This window comes from Pagrus major, chromosome 1 (genome assembly GCF_040436345.1).
Source record: "Pagrus major chromosome 1, Pma_NU_1.0".
In the NCBI taxonomy this organism is placed as follows: Eukaryota; Metazoa; Chordata; class Actinopteri; order Spariformes; family Sparidae; genus Pagrus; species Pagrus major.
This window is the reverse complement of record NC_133215.1, coordinates 16,281,215-16,301,437: the sequence shown is the minus strand read 5'-3', so window position 1 is coordinate 16,301,437 and position 20,223 is coordinate 16,281,215. Positions and strand designations below refer to the sequence as shown.

The window sequence follows — 20,223 nt, the reverse complement described above, 5'->3', positions numbered from 1 at the left end:
TGCTAATAGGCAACCTTTCATCCTTTAGGCTAGCTCAAAATACTGTACATTAAACTGAGACCATATAACTGTAGTTGAACAGTAGCCACTGTGGCCACAAAAAGCATTAATAGAATAGCGAATAATCAAAAATCAAAGCGTAACAGAAGCAGAAGTGGAGAGGTGTCATAAGATCAGCAAAATGACTCTAATATCAGTAAGCAATAATAAAAGTTTGTCACATTAGCTAGCATTAGCCACAATTACCTGCAAACCAACAAATTGAGCAAGGGCTTGTTTTGTCAATAGTGAAGTTTTGTAATAGTGTATCTTTTTTCAAATGTTATAAAATCTTTCCCTGTCTATTTTCCCTGCCATTACTTATCCTTTTTCAGCTTTTCCAAAAGTGGCAGACAAATGGAAGCTCTTGATGAAACTCACAACCTGTATTCACATGTTGCATCAGTTTTTAATATTATGGGCTATGAGTGCAGCCAACAAGTTCTCCAAACTAAATGACAAAATATATTGTTTCCCATTTCCTGCCAAAAAAAAAAAACCCACAACTGAGCATTTTTTTTTGGCAGAACAATATTCTTTGTTAGTGCCTTCTGCCAGAGTTTATTTTAGATTAAGGACTACTTGTTTAAGATCAGGGAAAGCTTGTGCTTTTGGCTCCAAAGATTGTTCGGAGAGGTTAAAGAGCATTTTAAAAGAAAACATCAGCTGTCAGTAGGAAACAAACAATGGTCTCCTGTGTCCAAGCCACAGCTTTGTTGACCCATCTATCCATTCCAATCTGTTCCTTACGACATTATGTGGAACAACATCACATTACTTCCACCTTTGCACCTGACTGACAGGAATCATAATCCATACTAGAGGTCCTTAAATGTAGAAATAGGTCATTTTTTTTGCCATTTGACTGATGTCGTCCCTTTTAGGAGGAAAATACTCTTGAAAAAAGTCTAAGAACTAGTAGAAAGTGTTATTCAGATATAATAGGGACACACACAGATTCCAAAGGCAATATATTTAATGTTTTACTTTAAAAACATCAGTTGTTCACAAGCCAGGATGGTGCAGTGTTCACCACTTAGTGAAACAGATGATTGTATAAAGGATATTACCATATGGAGTCAAAGTTAAAATTCAATTCTGTTTTTGTTTTACACAATGTCCCAACTTTTATGGAATTGGGGATGTATGCGTCTGTGTGTTTAAAACAAAATATAATCAAAATTCTACATCAGTGTGTAACAGCCATGAAATTTACTGTTGATAAAGTGCCATTTATGAAGAGATTTGATTTCGCAGAAATCTAGTAGTGAAGAACATGATGAACTAAGAGACAACTCAGAAAAAGTTAAGCATTGTCAAATCTGGAATGCAGACATGAACAAAAAGAACAGACCCAGACTTTAGGTGCAGTAGCTGCTCCAGGATCACCGTGGGGGTCCTAAGTGTGAAGTGCTTGGAGTTTGTTGTATGTACTCCCACTAAGGCTCCCGCAGCGTAACATTGCAGGGCCATCTGAGCTTAGACGCACCAGCGCTGCCACACAAAGGAGCTTCACAGCACCAAACTGTTGACTAGTTTTCCTGGCACTCGACTGTGCTTTGAGTGGGCAGCTCTTCTTGGGAACAGTTTGAAGTAGCAGCATGTCCCTTTGTCATAACTTGTTACTTTAATACAGTGATATAAGGCGGATTAAAGGCTGACGTGGCTGAATGTAATGATACTTCAGGCATCTCTAATTAGCAAGTTATGTTCTCGAGCTCGCATCGCATAAATGCACGACATTGTATCGCAGCGTGTTATCAAATGTGATTACTCCTAGTTGTGCATTTAGTGCACATTATTGTGTACAACATACTTTATATCTGGCATCCTGACAAAGCCTTGCGCACAGTTAATTGATATCGCCTGTTTTTCCACTCATAGAAACTGTTATGCCCTCAGAGACTAAACATTTACACACGCAGAAGGCAAGCACATCCATAAAAGATGTGTTTGCAGTGAACTGCTGGTGATCTGCCCAGTCGGCCTCAGCCTGTCGTGTCAGGATAAAGCGCGCTGTCCTCTCACGGTCATGCCAAGTGCACACTCGTGCTCCGTGTTTCTATTCAAACAGACAAGAGGAAGCGTAATCCATTTTCTCCATAGGAGCTGACATGAGCACACTGAGGTTTACAGTCATGATCCCTCCAAGGCCCTTCTGTGAGCGGGTATCACACACATGACACAAGCATAATATCTCCCTCCCACTTTCCCAATCTCACTGTCTCTCCCTTACTCAGTGTAGAAAGTAATAAAATCAAGTCCAGGGCAGTCCCACAGGCCTTTGTGTGCTTTGCCTTGTGTGGTGCTCCCCTTGTCACTTCTATTATACTTAACGCATAAAGCTAAGTTATTAGAGCTAACATGCATAATGAGAAGGCAGGAAAACACACAGGGGAAGGAGGCCTGTACGTAGTGTCTCTTTGCATTAGAACATGCAGACACAAACTCTTCTATAACACACTGCGGATGATGCACAGAGAGACAAACACAAAGCCCCCACCCCAACACACACACACACACGCACACAAACACACACCCAACATCTCTTAACACAGTGATTGGATAACACTGTTGATAGGTCATCCATAAAATTGAACTCTGAGTGTCTGGGCAGTTTATTTCAAATGAAACAAATTAAAGTCATTTCAAGACGCAGCGCTCGGTGAAGAAACCCGGAAAGCGCTCTAATCCCTGCAGACGTAGCCGAGTCGCACAGTGTATTGGCACAGCACTCCCTCGGCCGGATTTGCCACTATGTTAAGCTCCCAAGGCCCGCTCCTTGTTGTTATCAGTAAAGTAGGGGAAGGGATTTGGGGATAAGTGAATTCTAGAGAGCAGGGGAGGAGGGAGAGGGGGTCCTCACCAAGTGCCTTCCTGCTCCCTTGACGTCCCAATTGGCTCGTGTGTTTACCCCTGCGCTGCAGCTTTCTTTTGTGTTCAGAACCCCTCTCTCGCTCACTCTTCCTCCCCGACGCTCTCTCTCTCTTTTGTCACACCATTTTCAGAGTGAATTTGAATACGAACCAAATCCCTCACTCTCTCTCCCCAACCTCCCTTGATCCCTAATTTTAGAAAAAGGAATTTTCAATCCAAATTGTGGAGTTTCAAGAGACTTTTTGCTCCCTTTAGCTGTTTGGAGGAACAGTTCGTCTCGGTTTAGCGGAGCTCTTATGTGCAGAAGAGTGTGGGGAAAACATTTTGATTGAACAGAAATAGCCACACCTGCACTACTGTGATTCTCAATTCACAGTGTCTATCTGACTCTTTACAAGGGCATTCAGCAAAACCATAACCGCACTACTCCTCAATTGTGTATATGATGATATGATATGACTAACAAGGATGCTAATGAACACACTTAAGTCCTGAGGTCAGAGAGATCTGCCCCATGGCACAGTGCACTCACCTGTGTCGCTATTGATTAGAAAGCAATTACAATACAGCTATGCCTACATAACCCTTTGTTTTGCTACATTAAACATGAACATGTAAGCGAGGGAGCCACTGACTACCAAGAGGCACAAACTGAGAGCGCAAGCACCAATTTTAGTCTTAACGGAAAAACCTTTTGTAGTCCTCAAGTTTATATTTATAAATATTTGAATTATTATTCAAACTGACTTCTTCAATCTTAAAACAGGTCATAGTTGAAATGAAAAACATGAATAAAACTTTCTTAAAAATAAAACGCAGCTGGTGTTGTGTTATATAAGACAAAATCTAACGAGCAGGAAATAAAAGTTCAGTCAGCCAGCCATGTGGAAAGAAGTGTTATCTGAATGAAGAATATGTATTGCATTAACATTAGGCATGTAAGCTCCAACCTTGTCACTCTCCACAAAGAAAAACAGCACAACAGGGAGTGGGGAGTGATAATTGTAACTTCCCCCCAATACTCAGGCACTGTTTACATCTGGTATTAACATGAGTCCTTAGTGATCTGATCATAAGTGAACATTTCATTTCACATGTGGCATTACAGGAAGTCTATGTATCACAAGGGGCCACTTTTGATTGGGTCTATATTCAAATAAACACATGCACATCATAGCCAACACAGTGGCAATGAAGGACAAAATGTTTTTTTACACAAAGAATGAACTTAATGTATGACATTTGCCAAATTTACAAGAAGCCCCAAATAATCAAGAATTTGTCATAGACCGCATTTCAAAAAGTATAAGTTTCTCCTAACTCAATTACTCACACAATTGTGTGGTTTGTTTTAAGTAAGTCTGAGAACGTTGCAAGTAAAGACACAAGTTAACGTATAACATTCAATGCCAAATTTACAGGAAGGCACAAATGATTATGAATTGGCGAACCAAATGGAAATTAGACTATATGTTTGATGTGTGCTTATGCCGAGGACGCCAGTTGAGTATGCGGTCCTTCATCATGGCCCAGGACACATTTGCATACATACTGCTAAAAGAATGTGGCCATACGGGGCCATGTCCGAATGTAGTCTGAGTCTTGGATGCATTCACATCATCCACTTGTAATCAGACCACACAAGATGCATGATAATACCAGGTGTAAACAGGGGCACAGAGCATCCAGGTTGATGCTGGGGTGGATGGAGTCGGGCCTTTTGAAATGCTGTATGAACACCAGCAGTAGCTGTAGCAACATAGCTTTTGGGTGAGTGGTGTGGCGGCAGGCATGGCAGCAAGAGACTGAGCAGAGCACTGACAGCTTAAAGGTCCAGCAACATTAAAGTCTTCAACAAAGCGTCCACAGGCTTGTAAAAGAAACCGAGAGAGACGGGGAAGGTCTAATTTTTCCGTCATGTTACAATCTGCTCTCAAATGGCCAATAAAAAAGTGATTAATGCATGTACATTTCTACAAATTGTTACACAGAGCCCCTTTTATTCCCATAATCAAACGAGTGCGATGGATACATGTTATTAGAAGAGTGTGCCATCTTAGCAAATTTTGACTGTAATCTATTCTTTATTTGTTAGAGATTTTGAACAGAGGACTACTAATGTACATGAACCCATGGAGGTATATGTGACTTGTGGATGGGCGGACATACAGTAGGTTTGTCACAGATTAAATCAATGTTGGTGCAGGGGCCCAGGAGCCACCGCCTGCTGTGTGCAACCCATAATTCATAGTGACACGTGCAAGCGTACCTGCAAAGTGAGTACCAATTTGCCCTGCTGGAATCAGTCACTCTGTTTTAAATGGCTTATTCCTCATTGTGCAGTCTAAATACATATTAAGTTGGTATTTGTTTTAAATGTGAGCAGTGTTTTCACCGCACACGCTGTTTAATGGGATTTGCTGCCCCGCTGTTGTTTGTGTGTCTTGGCACCAGCAGCAGAGGAAATCTACACTGGGCTTGAGGGGGCTGGTTTTGCTTGTTTGTTTATGCCGTTCGGGTTTTTTCTCTTTTTTTTTTTTTCTTCCCAAACTAACCGCCATCAAAGCTCTTCTCACACAGTGATCAGTAGGCCAAAGCTCATGGACACATCTGTTGGCCTCTGATGAGAAAAAGTTGTGCCTCCATGCTTCTCGATTTCTGTCTGTAATTTCAATTTTCGCTCTTTCACTGAGGCCCCCCTCCTGTTCCTGCTTATTTCCTCTCAAAGAATTTCAGGAGGACAAGTCATCTATATTTTTTGTTTTCATTTTCCTCCCGACACATCTACCAGGGGACATGAGCAAAGTGACGCACTTTCTCACTGAGCTCACCCCGCACCCCCCACACACCAGCTTGGCTGTGAGAGAGGGAAAAGGAGGACAAGGGCGATTATTTCATTAAAAGAATAGTAATTCTTGGAGGACAGTCAATAATAGATGAGGTTAAAAAACAATGGTGACTTTTCTTTTTCACTGTACTCGTTTGCTCCCACTGCCTCTTGAGTCAATCGAATCGACCTAATGGAAACCAGGTTACTCTTCCTTCCATCTCACCTCCTTGACATAATGTTGAACAAATGCATTATTCATTCTCTGGTCTAAGAAGCGAGGTAATTATACATTTATCTCCCAAATAATACCGGGTACTTACTGCGCCTGTGACCTTGCCACAAGATTTATGCCATTTTGGACCTGCCCCCAAAGGCCGCTGAGGAAAAAAAATGAAAGCAAAAATGGATTTGCTCTTTATGGATATAAGATGTCAAGGGGTTTGAAAAGGTCCAGTCATTAAACGTAAAGTTTAGAACTTTATTTTGAAGCATTTCGGAGGGGAAGGGGTAGTCAGACTCCAAACTTAATGCTCAAGTTTTGTAGGGCGGATTAAAAAGGAGACGAAATGGTGCTACAGCTCTCCCCTTTATATTCTTTCCTTTATTCTCTTCCTCCAAAACTAATCCCTGTTCTTATTCGCCCCTTTCCTCATTTCCCTATCGTTCTCTACTCCCAAACCTTATCTACTTCCTTTACCTAAATTCCTCTCCTCTGGCATTTCCCTCATTCTGAGGCATCTTCCCAATTAATTCTACTCAAATTTACTCCCTAGCAACCCCCCCCCCCCCCCCCCCTTTTTCTAATGCTTTTGGTTTTCACCGCACTCCTTCTGTTGCCTGCAGGCCATCATGGCACAGCTTCCTCAGGAGGAAAAGGCCAAGATTGCTGAGCAGGTCGAGAGCTTCAGACAGGAGAAGTGCAAGTTGGATGCAGAGGTGGCCAAGTGGGATGACAACGGCAATGACATCATTGTGCTGGCCAAGCAAATGTGTATGATCATGATGGAGATGACAGACTTCACCAGGTAAAAAGCAACAAAATTTGTTTTGGTTGGATTTTTTTGGCCACTTGAAAGCAGAAACAAGCTGTTAACACGACACTGATGTATTGTCACATTTTCAAGTTCACATGGCTAATTTGTCAGCAAACAGTTAGCTTATTTACACATCTAGCAGGTACAAACTCCAGAGGGACATGACTGGCTTTTTAGCTGCCAAATGTTCACCAGCTAGTCGCTAACTTTGTCTTTCTGCCATTAAGTGCTGTGCTGTTAGCATTGAGTGGGTATCAGAGGTTTTTCACTGCAAACAACTGCCTAGTGTGTGTGAAAACAGAAAGCGTTAGAATAGATAAAAAGGGAAAAATACAGTATATGACCAAATCTAACGGGTGATAATTCTCTGTGCGTCATCACATCAAGCAGTCCTTTTCACATACTCTTGATCCATTGTTTTTAAAAAAAAATAATGCAGCAGCAGGTAGAAAAGTGATAAGTGGGATTTCTGAGAAACAATCTTGACTTTGCGACTGACAGCAAAGTGACCCAGATAACATTTGTTGTGATCAGACTGCGTAGCCATGCTACGATTCAAAGATATACTGTAATAGATAATCTGTTTGCATTAAGAGTCTTGCCGCTTATGTTTACTAAAAGCCAGCAGCTTTCCTCTCAATCTCCCCCATCTGGGCTCAACATATCAGGGAAAAGGCCTAACTGATGGCGATCTGTCTCGTGTATGGGGTTTTGATGCACTCCACAATTTTATGGCTTGGAACAAACCAAAAATAAAGAAAATAAATAAAAATCAGAGCCATGAGTGATTAGTCATGAGTGATTATGGCTGTGGCGCTGTGACTGCGCCATTATTACTTGGCATTGACCCCAGTAACTCCGAGTGGCATGAACAAACTGAGTGGAAATTTCAGCTTATCACTGACTAAAAATGAGACATCACACATTAACTTTTAGCATGCTGGCAAATCAAGGAAACAGCAAAGATCACAGGCTCAGTTGTCGGCCATTATTTCCCTCTCCTGTTTTATTTCCTGCTGTTTTGCTGTTAAAAAAATCTCTATTATTTCAGTTCTATGATGCATCATTAGGGACAACGTTAAACTGTGTTTGTTTACATTATAAGGAAAAATCCTATATTAGTGTTTGATAGAAATGTTCCTGTAATATTCCTCTTGCAAGCCACAGCAAATTAGCTGCTGCATAAGCCTGCGTGACACAGGGGTGAGCTCAGACTTCAACGGGAAACTGCATGCCCTCTGTCTCTGCAACTCCACCCACATTCTGTTTCTCCTTCTTTCTCACTCCTTGAATTTTCCCAGAGGCAAAGGCCCCCTGAAGAACTCCTCAGATGTGATCAATGCAGCTAAGAAGATTGCAGAGGCTGGTTCCAGGATGGACAAATTGGCCCGTGCTGTTGCAGATCAGGTGACTTTGCATGTGTCTGTCACTGTCGTTTTTCACCGTTACACTTTTCTGAAACAGTCTTTGAGTGGATCATCGTAGCTGGCGGCAGAGCAAATTTTGAGTTAGAGTAAGTGGGCATGGCCATTGGAAATCTTTAATGCGGGCATTGACAAGTCCAGCTGGAGCGGCGGGCTGTGTTGCCGCATGACTTCGTCTCCCAATGGGGCCAACACTGAGAGAGCAAGACAGCAGAACCAAGTTGTGTCTCTAATATAATTAGTTCCCAACTGAGGTGTTACATTCATTATCAGATGAGTACCACTCCAAAACCAGCTGACAGACCATTTTCAATATCTAATCAATCGGTGCTGTGTCTGGGGAGGATGAGAGTGAAAAGAAATACGTAGGTGTGTATGCCGTGTATGTGTGCGTTCAGAAAATGAAGTGGGAGGTATTTCAGAATGCAGCACTCCAGGTTATGTATAATGTTCTTCTTCATTTCATCTGTCTCTAATAAGCAGTGAGAATACACTTCGGCACAAGACTCACTGATTTATTAAGGCAGCCTGTTGTCACTGTAATTGCAACTGCTGTTAGCTAGCAAACCCTTGGAACAATTATTGTTGGTTTCAGTATCACATGCTGGGCCTCGTTCCAGCGCTGCTTAGCTGAAGAAATGTTGGAGCTAAAATCAAAATTTACAATCACACTAATCAAAATCTTTTTCTGAAGTCTGGCAACTCACATGAGGCCTGCACACAACAATGTAAATGACTGTGGATGTCTATACAATATTGATAACTAGAAATTAATCACATCTTTATAAAGGCAGCATAGTCTGAGGGGATCGTATGTGTATGTGCATGTGTCTCTGTCCGCAGCTAATCTCACACACTATTGGACCTATTAACCTTATATTTTAATGCACATTTGGTTGTATGGTCAAGGACCTCCTGTGGTTGTGGTAATTGGCAATTTTTCAAAAGCCTAGTTTATTGACTGCTCTGTTTTACTGTATATTGCAATTGACTGCTGACTTCTCACACCTCTTACCCGCAAGTGATCAACAACTGCTTCAGTTTGCCCCCAGTGATGCGCAGATCACTCTGACATTAGGCATAAATCATCCACCCACCAAAACAAATGATTTTCTTAGATTTAGACCCGCACCCACGTGGAAATTTCACAGCACCTCTACTGATCTCTGTAGGCTACATTTCCTTTTAAATTAATCTGTAATGATTTACTTTAATGATTACAGAGAATGCTGCTTTTCTCCGCACAATTTCACTGTATGAACTTGCACTTTGTGTGTGACCTTTGAGATGTGTATAAGCACACAGAACATTAATAACCATTAGATCCTGCACTTATCATTTCCGCTGCTGGGGGAACGCCGCAAGTCATGTGACTAATATTTTAATCCATCAGCAGATTGCGATCCGCATATCAATGCCTTATAAACCAACTGTAAACAAAACATTGACATGTATCACCTTATGAAGTTGATACAGCAATTGTGTCAGCAAACAGTGACTTATTCACATATCTAGTTCAATACTCACCCTTGTTTATGATCACCAGCATGTGACCCCCTTCACAATTCTCGTAATCATATGATCTGTTGTTAATATAAAATATTGAATATAGAAACTTTGATAGACGAACATGGAATAATTACATATTTTTATTTATAATTACAACACATCTGCTTCTAAATCTTTCAAAATACACAATTATTATTATTGGGAATAAATGGGCCAGGAAGTTTTCCATTCAGTGCTAAAAATGTTTTTTAAAAATTTGAGAAGACCTACAACCCAAAATAAGCAGTTATTCCTGGCCCCATGACCTAATGTTCTAAAAATGTTAATGAAACTATGTTAACTGATGTCCTGCTAACTCAAATAGAGGAAAAAGTAAAACATATTCTGCTTTGCAGTTAGAATAACTCTCAGCCCAGCAGGGTAAAATAAACCTTCATCACTATGTCCTGTGAAGGCATTTTATACTTATTAAAATCATTTCACATTCATTCATGAGGCAAGATCCTATCCAGGGTAATTTATGTTCATAATCAAAGGAACATGCAGAAGTTTGATTAAATGTTGCTCAGGGTGCAGTATACCAATATATAAAGATGATTTCACCACCTACTAGCACAGTTGACTGTCAGTTTGAGAGGCCGTTGAGTATACTAAGCCTTTAGCTGACCAGAAGGCATCTTTAGTCAAAGCTGGCACTGTTCTCATGTCACACTGTCCTGCTCTCCACAGCGCATTGCAGCCATGACTGCACAACTCTGTCTGTTATGCAGTAATTACCACAAACAGAGAGCTAAAAAAGCAAGAGTTTCAATCTGTATGAGCATGTTTTTATGTGTGAGACAACATTTGTTCCAGAAAGCAGGTCTCTGTCTGCGGCACGGCTTGTGTCTGTTGTTCAGAGCAGGACATGTGACAGGGAGGACAAAGCAAGCATGAACTCATGTTCTTATGTATTAATTTCTTAGCTTGTAGGCTGCTGAGTGATGATCAGTGTTTAACAGGGTTTTGGTGGGAGTGAATGTGTCACATGGCAAATCACTGGCAGGGCCTGTGTCTGAATCAACAGTTGCTGTAATGAAAAGAGCAGGTGGCTTGCCATTTTTAATTCTCACTTAAATGGTTCCTAGACCAGTGTTTACTGAATATTCAAAGCCTTCTGTTACTCTTCCAGAGACATCAGAGCTGTGTCAGGAAATAAAGAGGGGCTAGAGGACCTTTTCATTTCCAACATGCATTTGTTTGTGAAAGTGTTTTCATGTGAGGCACTTGCAGTATCTGTTCGCCATTCAGCAAATGCAAAGAGTTATTTAAAGTTAAAAAGTTCACTTTTATCCAGCATCTTAATGGAATTATAGAACAAATAACATGACTTCAAAATTATTTGTCCACATTCCTGAAGAAGAGGACAAGTATTTTGCATTCACACATTATGGTAGGTAACCTGTGCTTGTCAAGAACACTGCGGCTTGACTGTAAGAATAAAGGCTGCTCCACTGCTTTCAGACAGGTCCCTTAAGTAGCAAACCTTGTCGCTGTGACTGTACATCAGCCCTATTGATGAACACGTGTGAGCAGAAGTCAATTCTGCGTGGAAGGCTGGGAGGACGGCGAGCTCTTTCATAGTCATTTAAGCACAGCACTTGACGTAGAAAAACCCCTCGAGGCACCTCAGCCCATTTCACTCCAGCAATGCCTTTTTTCTACTCTATTTCTCCCACTCCATTTTCCCTACACTGCTTTATTCTTTAAGTATGCCTCCTACATACACCTAAACAGTGAATGTCAACTACAATATTAGGGGCATTTATTCTGAGACACGGTAGAGTTATATATGTTGTTATATACATGTAACAGTATGCATCACTCTGCTTAAGACAGATTGTGGAGTAATTCTGCGGCACCAATTGCCTTAAAGTCTACCTGTTTTGGTGATCTTTGTTGATGTCCGTACATTTAGTTGTTTTAAGTTGAGTGTTGTTATATAAAGTTGTCAAACTCTGCAATTCTTGGGGGCTATTTTTATACACGGATTATTACCGTTCTCTGCAGTTGTGAGTATTTACTGCAGCAGGACCGTGTATGTGGGATTGACTCGAAATAAACTACAGTGGCAATGTTCATTGTAATGAACTGTGTTGCTCTCTGATGTGTTTTTTTTTAGTTTTTGGACAAAAATGGAAGTCTTCGGTGGAATAAGTTACATGAGGTTGTGGCTACATAGACAGTACTTGTTAGTAAAAACCAATTTATTTTTGGTTTTGGTCTTTTCATGGGAACTGTTGACAGAAAATCGCCAGCCTTACCCCTTGACTGTGTTAAATGGTTTTTCCTGGTTTATTTCCTTGTCTGAACTTTCAGAAATCCTTTTCCTTTCATGAACTTTCAGTTTGAGCTTTGGCATTGTTGAAGAAACATAAATACCATAAAGATGTCAAGTTAGTGTTTATAAATGTTGCGAAACACATGCAAGTTTGAGGCTAAGTATTCAGATTTCCAGGTTTCACTGTAGTTATCACAGCGGAAAGCTCTGTCGCACTGTGTGCAGAACAATAAGAGCAGAGCTCCTGTTGCCTCTGCTGACAGCAGTGAAACCAAGTGTGACTGATGTGTAATTCAAAGTCTTCTCTGTAAAAACAAAAACTACAGTTTAACAGGAGCTGGCTAAGGAGGAGTCAATAGCAACTGTCTTCAAAAGTGAATGCTTTCGCCGAGTGAAAATCTCAGGATTGTCAGCTTTTCGGGGAAATTAGAAAACAGCACTGCTTGTGCCTGACCAAAATCAATATTTAGTTTAGAAAGGTTTGTACTAAGTTTGTGTAAGTTGCTTTGTAATAACCACAGACAAGGAGGTTATGTTTTCACTTCTCAGTTTGTTTGTTGGTTGGTTTGTCAGCAGGACTACACAAAAACAACTGAACAGAAACTTTCCATGAAACTTGGATGGAGGATGAGTCTCAGCTCAGAGCAGACACCATTAACTTTCGGTTTTACTTTGTTTGGAATCAGGAATTTTTCTGTCACTTTGTTTAACATTGTGAGATAGGGCATTTTTCGACATTTTCCTTAATTTCTTGGGGAATAATGATCCTGATGAAAAAATTGGGCGTAATTTGGTGGCTGGTATCTATGAGTGTTTACAAAAGGGGACCATTGGGCCTTGGCGGAGGTATGCGGTCTACTGACTGCCGTTCTAGTTTCTCATGATATGTCAGTGTCTCGTCCCCATCATGCCTGTGGATGCAAAAATTATCATAAGCATTTCTGGATGCATAAAGAAAACCATGTTAAATGAAAGTAGGGGTTATAAAAGTCTGACCCATGTTAATAGGACATTCACTGTCACTGGATTACTTACTGATACTGAAAAAAAAATTGAAAATGTGATGATGGTCAGGCAAGGAGCATTTTAATTTCCAAGTGGATTTATCGGAAGTTAAATCAGTGGGACTACACGTTGGATATAATGATGTCCTCAGGAAGCGTTAGTCAGAAGGAATCTAAAAATATGTGTATATCTGTGACGCAAATTCACATTAATTGCCTCCTTGAGTTGTGTGTGACAGCGTGACTGCTGCAGCTCCAATTTTGACCATGCTGGTGAGCAGCCCAATAAGCCAGAACTTTCACCTGTTAAGGCCTCCTTAAATCCTTTACATGAATTATTATGATAAAACAAAACACCTCAAAATTTGTTCGCTCAGCCAAGCATCCACATTTTCCCTTTACTATGACACCTACTGTATTATGACGCTTCATACTAATGCCTCAGAAAAACATCAAACGAAGAGAAAATCCACTTTTCATGCTCACACTGACTGTATATTGCAACATGACAGGTTTCAGCCTTCAATGTGATGCTAATATGGCGGATCACAGATTCCAATAGATTAATTTTCAAAGAGAACAGAGTGTTTGAAAGATTCACACAAATGGGAACACAAGGTCAGGTTTTTATGTGCAAAAAGCCAGATGAAAGAAGGAAAGACAGCGGGCACATTAGAAAGTCACTTAAATATAATCAGTGGTTTCAGCATGTACTAGAACACAGTAGTGCTCAGTCTGAGTGAGAGACTAGATGAGCAGATGGAACGATTACCGGCTTTCTTGAAGTAACTAACAGGTGACAGCTTACACTACAGGGACTGTAGTGTCATGTCATGTCATCCTTCTCTGTCTTAAACATCTTCCTACTATACTATTTGATATGTCGAAACAAGATTAATTATTTTCAGCAGAAATAAGAGTAGTATAGAAAAGTGCCATGATTAAAGGTTAAATATAGGACATTTACTGCCACTAGATAGTACACTAGAGCAGCAGCATCTCAGACCAAATCAAATGTGTGTTGTTCACTTAATAAAGCAGCAGGCTGTAGCCAGTTTGATGTTCTGGAGGACCGCATGGACCACGCCACGGACCACTCACTAACTGGTCCAGACCACTCACTAACTGGTCCAGACCACAATGACCATGCCATGGATCACTCACTAACAGGTCCATCATGAAAAAAGACAATTAAATTGGAAGTTATTATCAATTTAATTGTGATTGGTTCTATATCATAACATAGCAAATAGTTGTTTGTTGCTATATTAATGTTCAGATTATAATAATTTCTAACCTTTAAAGAGGAACAGCAAAAGTGGTGTATTTTAAACTAAAATAACAGGCTAAAAATGAATACTTTTTACACGCTGCATAATTTAGTAAAAGGTCAGTCGCAGCCTGCTTATAAATGCTGCATCAGTGTAAGGTGTGAGTTGTGTTTTGACAGACTGCCACACTCTGATAGTGTGTTGCCCTCATTTCCGCACCAGGGTTCACATCATCTTCCTGAATTATCCATGGGGAGCACGTTTTGTTCATTTTGGGCCCAATTATGTGACAAAAACACTATAAGATATTTCTCACCTGTTTCTCCGGACTGAACAAAAAAAGAAGATTCCTGAAATGCAGAGAGAGGCACTGAGGTCGGGAGGAGTTTCAAAAAGGCCAAGTAAAGTCAAGCAGTGAGCCATACAGTTTCCTTAATACTCTGTGGTAAATGCAGTTTTTCATATGATGGACAGAGATAGAGATAGAGAGAGCTTCAATGGGCCTGGCAAAGTAATGGGCCATACAGTTTATTTACATCAACAGGGAATCTGTGAAAGAAACGGGCTATTAGTCAACTATACAATAGGGAACAATCGTGTCATGTCTGCATCAAACTTGCCTGGGGCAGCAGCGTGTGTGTGTGTGTGTGTGTGTGTGTGTGTGTGTGTGTGCCAGCACTGTGAAGTGCAGTTAGCGGTCATGCTAGCCAGGACTGGCGGTGCAGTGATAATGCCCGAGGAGAAGCTTCCCTCTGCCTCACTGGCTGCTCTATGAGCTAGCAGCTTCAGCCCAGTCAGTGCCACTCACTGAGAGGAAGCTGGATGCTGGTGGCAGCTTTGGTCTTTGTTCCAAGTCAGTTATAGTGGATAGTGGCCATAGCTATAAATGTAAATCACGCCTTGAGTTGCTTTTTCCAATTATATTTGTAGGTTGAAGAACAAACTATTTATTTGATTTTGGAAAGACTGTGTTTTATGTGCCATTTGTAGCAATCAGTGAAGGGCACTTGTAGCCAATCAATACTGTTTGCCTTCTCAGCGAGACGGGGGGAAGATGGGCGGCTAGGAAAAGCTGCATGTCCTGGAGGGGGTATATTCATATCACAGCTCGATGTTTAACTTGCCACCCCCCTTCTACCCCGAGCCCACGAGACAAGGAAATGAGCTGTGCATGTCCCCACACCGTACTGCTGAATGTCCTAGTTAGGACCGTTTAATATTAATGACGAGAGGAAAGGTGTTGCTACAAAATGATGCTCACAGTGTTTAAGCAGCTGATGCAGTGTTCTTAACCCACTGGGAGCTTAGTGGGCCATAGCTGACACCTGGAAAGCTTCCAGATGGAATAATATGGGGAAGACTGTGTGATAGGATGAGACCTCAAGAGGCTGTCCTCGTATTCTCTTTTGGTCCATTTGCTGCTCTGAATGATTGGTTTCTTCACTGTTGAAGTGGCACAAAGGCCAGCAGGACCAGGACAGATCTCCTGGTTCAAAACAAAAAAAGAGAAAGAAGACAAGAAGAGGAGAGATACACATTAAGCTAGCTGTGGAAGCAAGTTGTTATGTGTTTCAAAGTATCATGTCCATTCAGTGCTGATTGATCGGTTTTCTTCTTGGGCAACAAGCTGTGACAAACTTGTTTTATGTGAAATTAATCAGTTTGACACCCCGCAGTGTAACTCAACGTGCCTTTGAAACTCAAACTGGCAAAAAACGACCACTGGAAAAAAAAAGAACAAGTTGAACAACATCTCCCAGGCTCGGTGCAAAGAAATGCAATTAGCGACCCAAAATGTTGGAACCCAACTGTTTCTATGAGGATTGTTGTTCTTGCTTTCTGCTTTAAACGGCTTCAACATCAGTCACCATGATTCTGATAACAATCCAATTTAGTCGAGAATCTACATCTCAAACCTATTTGAGGAAGCACATACACACTTTACAACAAGATGGTACTTTTATGATAAGCAGCTTTAGATTTGTAAAATAATTACTGAAGAAAGGCCAGTAACCTTTTTTTTTGGCTCAGTGGCAAATCTAGTGCCTTGATGGCTTTAATTTCTGTCATGTTATCATTGTATATACTTTTCTGTCAGCTAACCTACTTCTGGATCTTTGTGTATCCCAGTTTTAACCAAAAACATAACATAGAGCTCTCAGATTGATCAAATATGCAACCAAAGACGTGCACGCTAATTTTCATCTCAACCTTAATGGATTTTGAATGCCTTTATTCGACCCAACTGTGATAAACTTACTGTCCATTTGAATACTCTTTGGTTGTGTCCAAAATCCCTCTCACATTCATTGACTGGTGCACTATAACCCTCCATGTGATATAGTTTGAGCATCTTTGGAGCTGCAGAAATTACATTAACACCTCACTGCGCCTGTCAGTGATGCAGAATGATCATGAGCCATAAGCGCAATGTAGAGTAAATTATTAAGTGTCTATTACAGAGGAAGTAACAAAAGTGTGAACGAGGGAGTGATTTCAAACACATTCAGTGTCAGTAAGTCAATCCAAGTATTACAAGTCAGTCAGTAAATACAACCCCTGTTACAAAAAAGTTAGGACGATGTGTAAAACCATCTGTGTTTACTTACACTGGCAGCAAAAGTCAGAATAAGCGCATGTTTACAAAAAAAATCAATGGATTTGATGAGGTAAACATTAAACATATTGTCTTTGCACTGATGTACTAACCCCAAAACGAGTATAGTTTAAAACAGATTAGTGCATTATCACATTCATGTTTTTTTACAGCAACCCAACTTTTCATCTCTTCCAAGGAGGTTGTTTTCATAATTCCTTCTTGTAACACAACTGATATGGATAATATGGCGGAGGTGTATCAAACGACATTAAGGTGTATTTCATACTGCTACCACGAGGCCAATCGCTAACCAGCAGCTATTACATGGAAGCCTTTAAATTAAAGGCTACCTATTAAACATTGGAGTGATCATGATCAGTGATGACACTTAGAAATACAAATATCTACTAGTTTTTTGTGTGTTCTAACAGTGTGTTTTCTTGTCCCTCTTTTCCATTCAGTGCCCTGATTCAGCATGCAAGCAGGATCTGCTGGCCTACCTGCAGAGAATTGCCCTGTACTGTCATCAGCTCAACATTTGCAGCAAGGTGAAAGCTGAGGTTCAGAATCTGGGTGGAGAGCTCATCGTGTCTGGGGTAAGTCTCACCATACAGAGCAGAACATGGCTGCTGCTCTAGATCGGCCCTCGGGCTTGAATCACTACACTTGGTCAATTTGAGACCATTTTTTATCCTCTGCACTGCGGGTGGGCAAACCTTTCAGTGCAAGATCACGATGAAGCTTGGAAGACCGGATGAAGGGTCATGCAGATTAAGGCTGATGCAATTATTTCAGACTGATTACCATCTAATGATAGCAGAAAGACGCAGTGCTGACTTTTCTTTTCATTTGTATTTTTCATGCCTTGTGAACCCCATTATCACTGCCCAAACTCTTCAAATTATCCCATATTGCTTGCATTTGACATTTAACTTTTAATGTTACTAATATATTTGTGGTATATTCTCTCTCTCTCTCTCATGTATATATATATATATATATATATATATATATATATACACATATATATATATATACACACATATATATATATACACATATATGTGTGTGTGTGTTAGTGTGTATATGTATACATACAACAGAGTTATTTAATACAGTCGTAGGTGTGAAATGTTTTTGAAGTGGACTATAGACTAGTGGACTAGGAGTTCATTCTAAACTGCTCCTATATTTAAATGAACAAAAAAAGCACTGCACTGAATTCAGATTTTCTATCAGGAGAGAAAAAGGTGAAATTGGTGCTCTCCTACTGTTTTGTTTGCAAAGAACTTCCTCATGAATTGCCTCGGTATGATTTGTTCCTCTAATTAAAATCAGACGTGACTTTAATCTTTGCTTTTGGGTTTTCCTCGCGTTTTGTGTTGATACAGTTCTTCATGATTTCTCAGGACTCTATTACCGTTCGTCTCGCATGAGATATGCAAAGCCCTGCTGAGATTTTAACCTTTTCATGGTGGCCAGCTGGAGTCCACACTCATTAAATCTAAGCAGTTGACTCGTCTCAGTGTGAGGTAGGAGGAGGCCCACTGGCCGCCGACCCTTAAATGTCAGCCAAACAAAACAGACGGAGACAGAGGTATACCTGACCCCTGCCTCTGCTAATTAAGAACTGCTAAAATAAGACGTCATATAGCGAGGGCCATGTTTTCAGCCTGCTTTAATTGCCAGTTGCAGCAGAGACCTCCTAGGTACTGTATGTAGCTAATATGTTCTATTATCCTTGTTGAGTGCTTGCTTTTACAGACTTTGAATTATTTGAGTTAACCTTTAGTGTTTCCCTCTCTCTTTCCCCTCCAACTCTCCTTACCCTCTTGTAGTTGGATAGCGCCACCTCCCTGATCCAAGCGGCCAAGAACCTCATGAACGCAGTGGTGCTGACTGTAAAGGCATCTTATGTAGCCTCCACCAAGTACCAGAAGGTGTACGGAACAGCGGCTGTTAACTCACCCGTGGTGTCTTGGCGCATGAAGGCCCCCGAGAAGAAGCCTCTGGTAAAAAGGGAGAAGCCCGAGGAGTGCCAGACACGTGTGCGACGAGGCTCCCAGAAGAAACACATCTCCCCTGTCCAGGCCCTCAGCGAATTCAAGGCCATGGACTCCTTCTAAGAAAAAAAACAAAAGTCATGCTTACCCAAGAAAAACAACAAAACATGACTGTGACAAGTTGAAGAAAAAGTCCCTTTTTACATTGTGTTAACCCACCTCTGTTTGCCCTGTGTGTGCGTGGTGACACCTCAGGAGGACTACAGTACATGTTAAACTGCCACAGTAATGGCTCCTGTGAACACTGTGGGCTTCATGGCTCGCAGGGCAGCCACGCACACCCAACACTATTTATCGATCTTATTGTAGCTTAATATGTGAGAGCCAAAATGTGACACAAACACGAGTACTTTTGAAAATATGGGAGTATAAAAAAAGAAAAACATATCAGAGGAGGAAGAGTGGCATTCAAAAAAAATTGTGGCAGTTGATATCCTGCTTGTATACACATTTAAACTGTCTGAATGGAAATCCTGAATGGTTCACTAGAGGAGTTATTCTATAGGGAATATATCAATGTTGGTATGCTCCCTCTTGATATTTTTCTTTCAATTTGAATGTAATCTGTAGTGCTAGGAATAACTTATGTTTAAGGTACCTGGAAGTGTCGGCATCCAAGTAGTTTCCTTGTTCCTGATAATTATAATAATAATCCATATGGTGTTTTTTTTCCAAAGCACACTTATGGTCTATTGTATTGCCTTTTTAAATCCCATTTATTTAATGATTACATCACTAACTATGATGACCTTGATTGGAAGTTGTGTAGCGTATAAATATAGACTGAGAGGTTTGACTAGTTGTGGTTTGCTCAGAGAATAGAAATCCCTGCATACAGTACCTTTATATTCACCCTTCTCTAATAAATCCCTCAACTTGACTCTCAAAGTTTCACGTGTCTTTCTTATTGTTACAGTCTCAGCGCTGTGCAGCAGCTACAGTATCAGTATGGGAGCGAGCATTACAGTAACGATGCTTTTTATTAATTTGAAGGATCTGACATAGTCATTAGAGATTGCAACGCAAGACCTGCAGATAAAAAAGACTCCGGAGAATAAAATCTATTAGTACTAAAAGCTTACAAGAATAGGTGTATTGATTCAGGGTCACAGGTCAAGTCCCATTTCTTCACTGTGACTTGAGATAATTGGTCTTGGGTCAGCAATGTTTCTGCTTTCTTTGCTGTATTTGATCAGGTCCTCCAAAAAGAAAAAACGCCACAGCAGTTAACATAAAACACACGCAATTTTGAC

General features: G+C 40.7%; 1 protein-coding gene across 1 annotated transcript in view; it reads left to right on the top strand.

Moving 5' to 3' along the window:
* The window catches only part of ctnna2 (catenin (cadherin-associated protein), alpha 2), a 323,140-nt gene extending 304,107 nt beyond the window's left edge, over positions 1–19,033 (top strand). Inside the window, exons 15-18 of the mRNA XM_073466691.1 lie at positions 6,590–6,771; positions 8,082–8,187; positions 17,369–17,503; positions 18,746–19,033. Of these exons, the coding sequence (XP_073322792.1) occupies positions 6,590–6,771; positions 8,082–8,187; positions 17,369–17,503; positions 18,746–19,033 (711 nt within the window). The remainder of the gene's footprint in view (positions 1–6,589; positions 6,772–8,081; positions 8,188–17,368; positions 17,504–18,745) is intronic.
* The last annotated feature ends 1,190 nt before the right edge of the window (positions 19,034–20,223 follow it).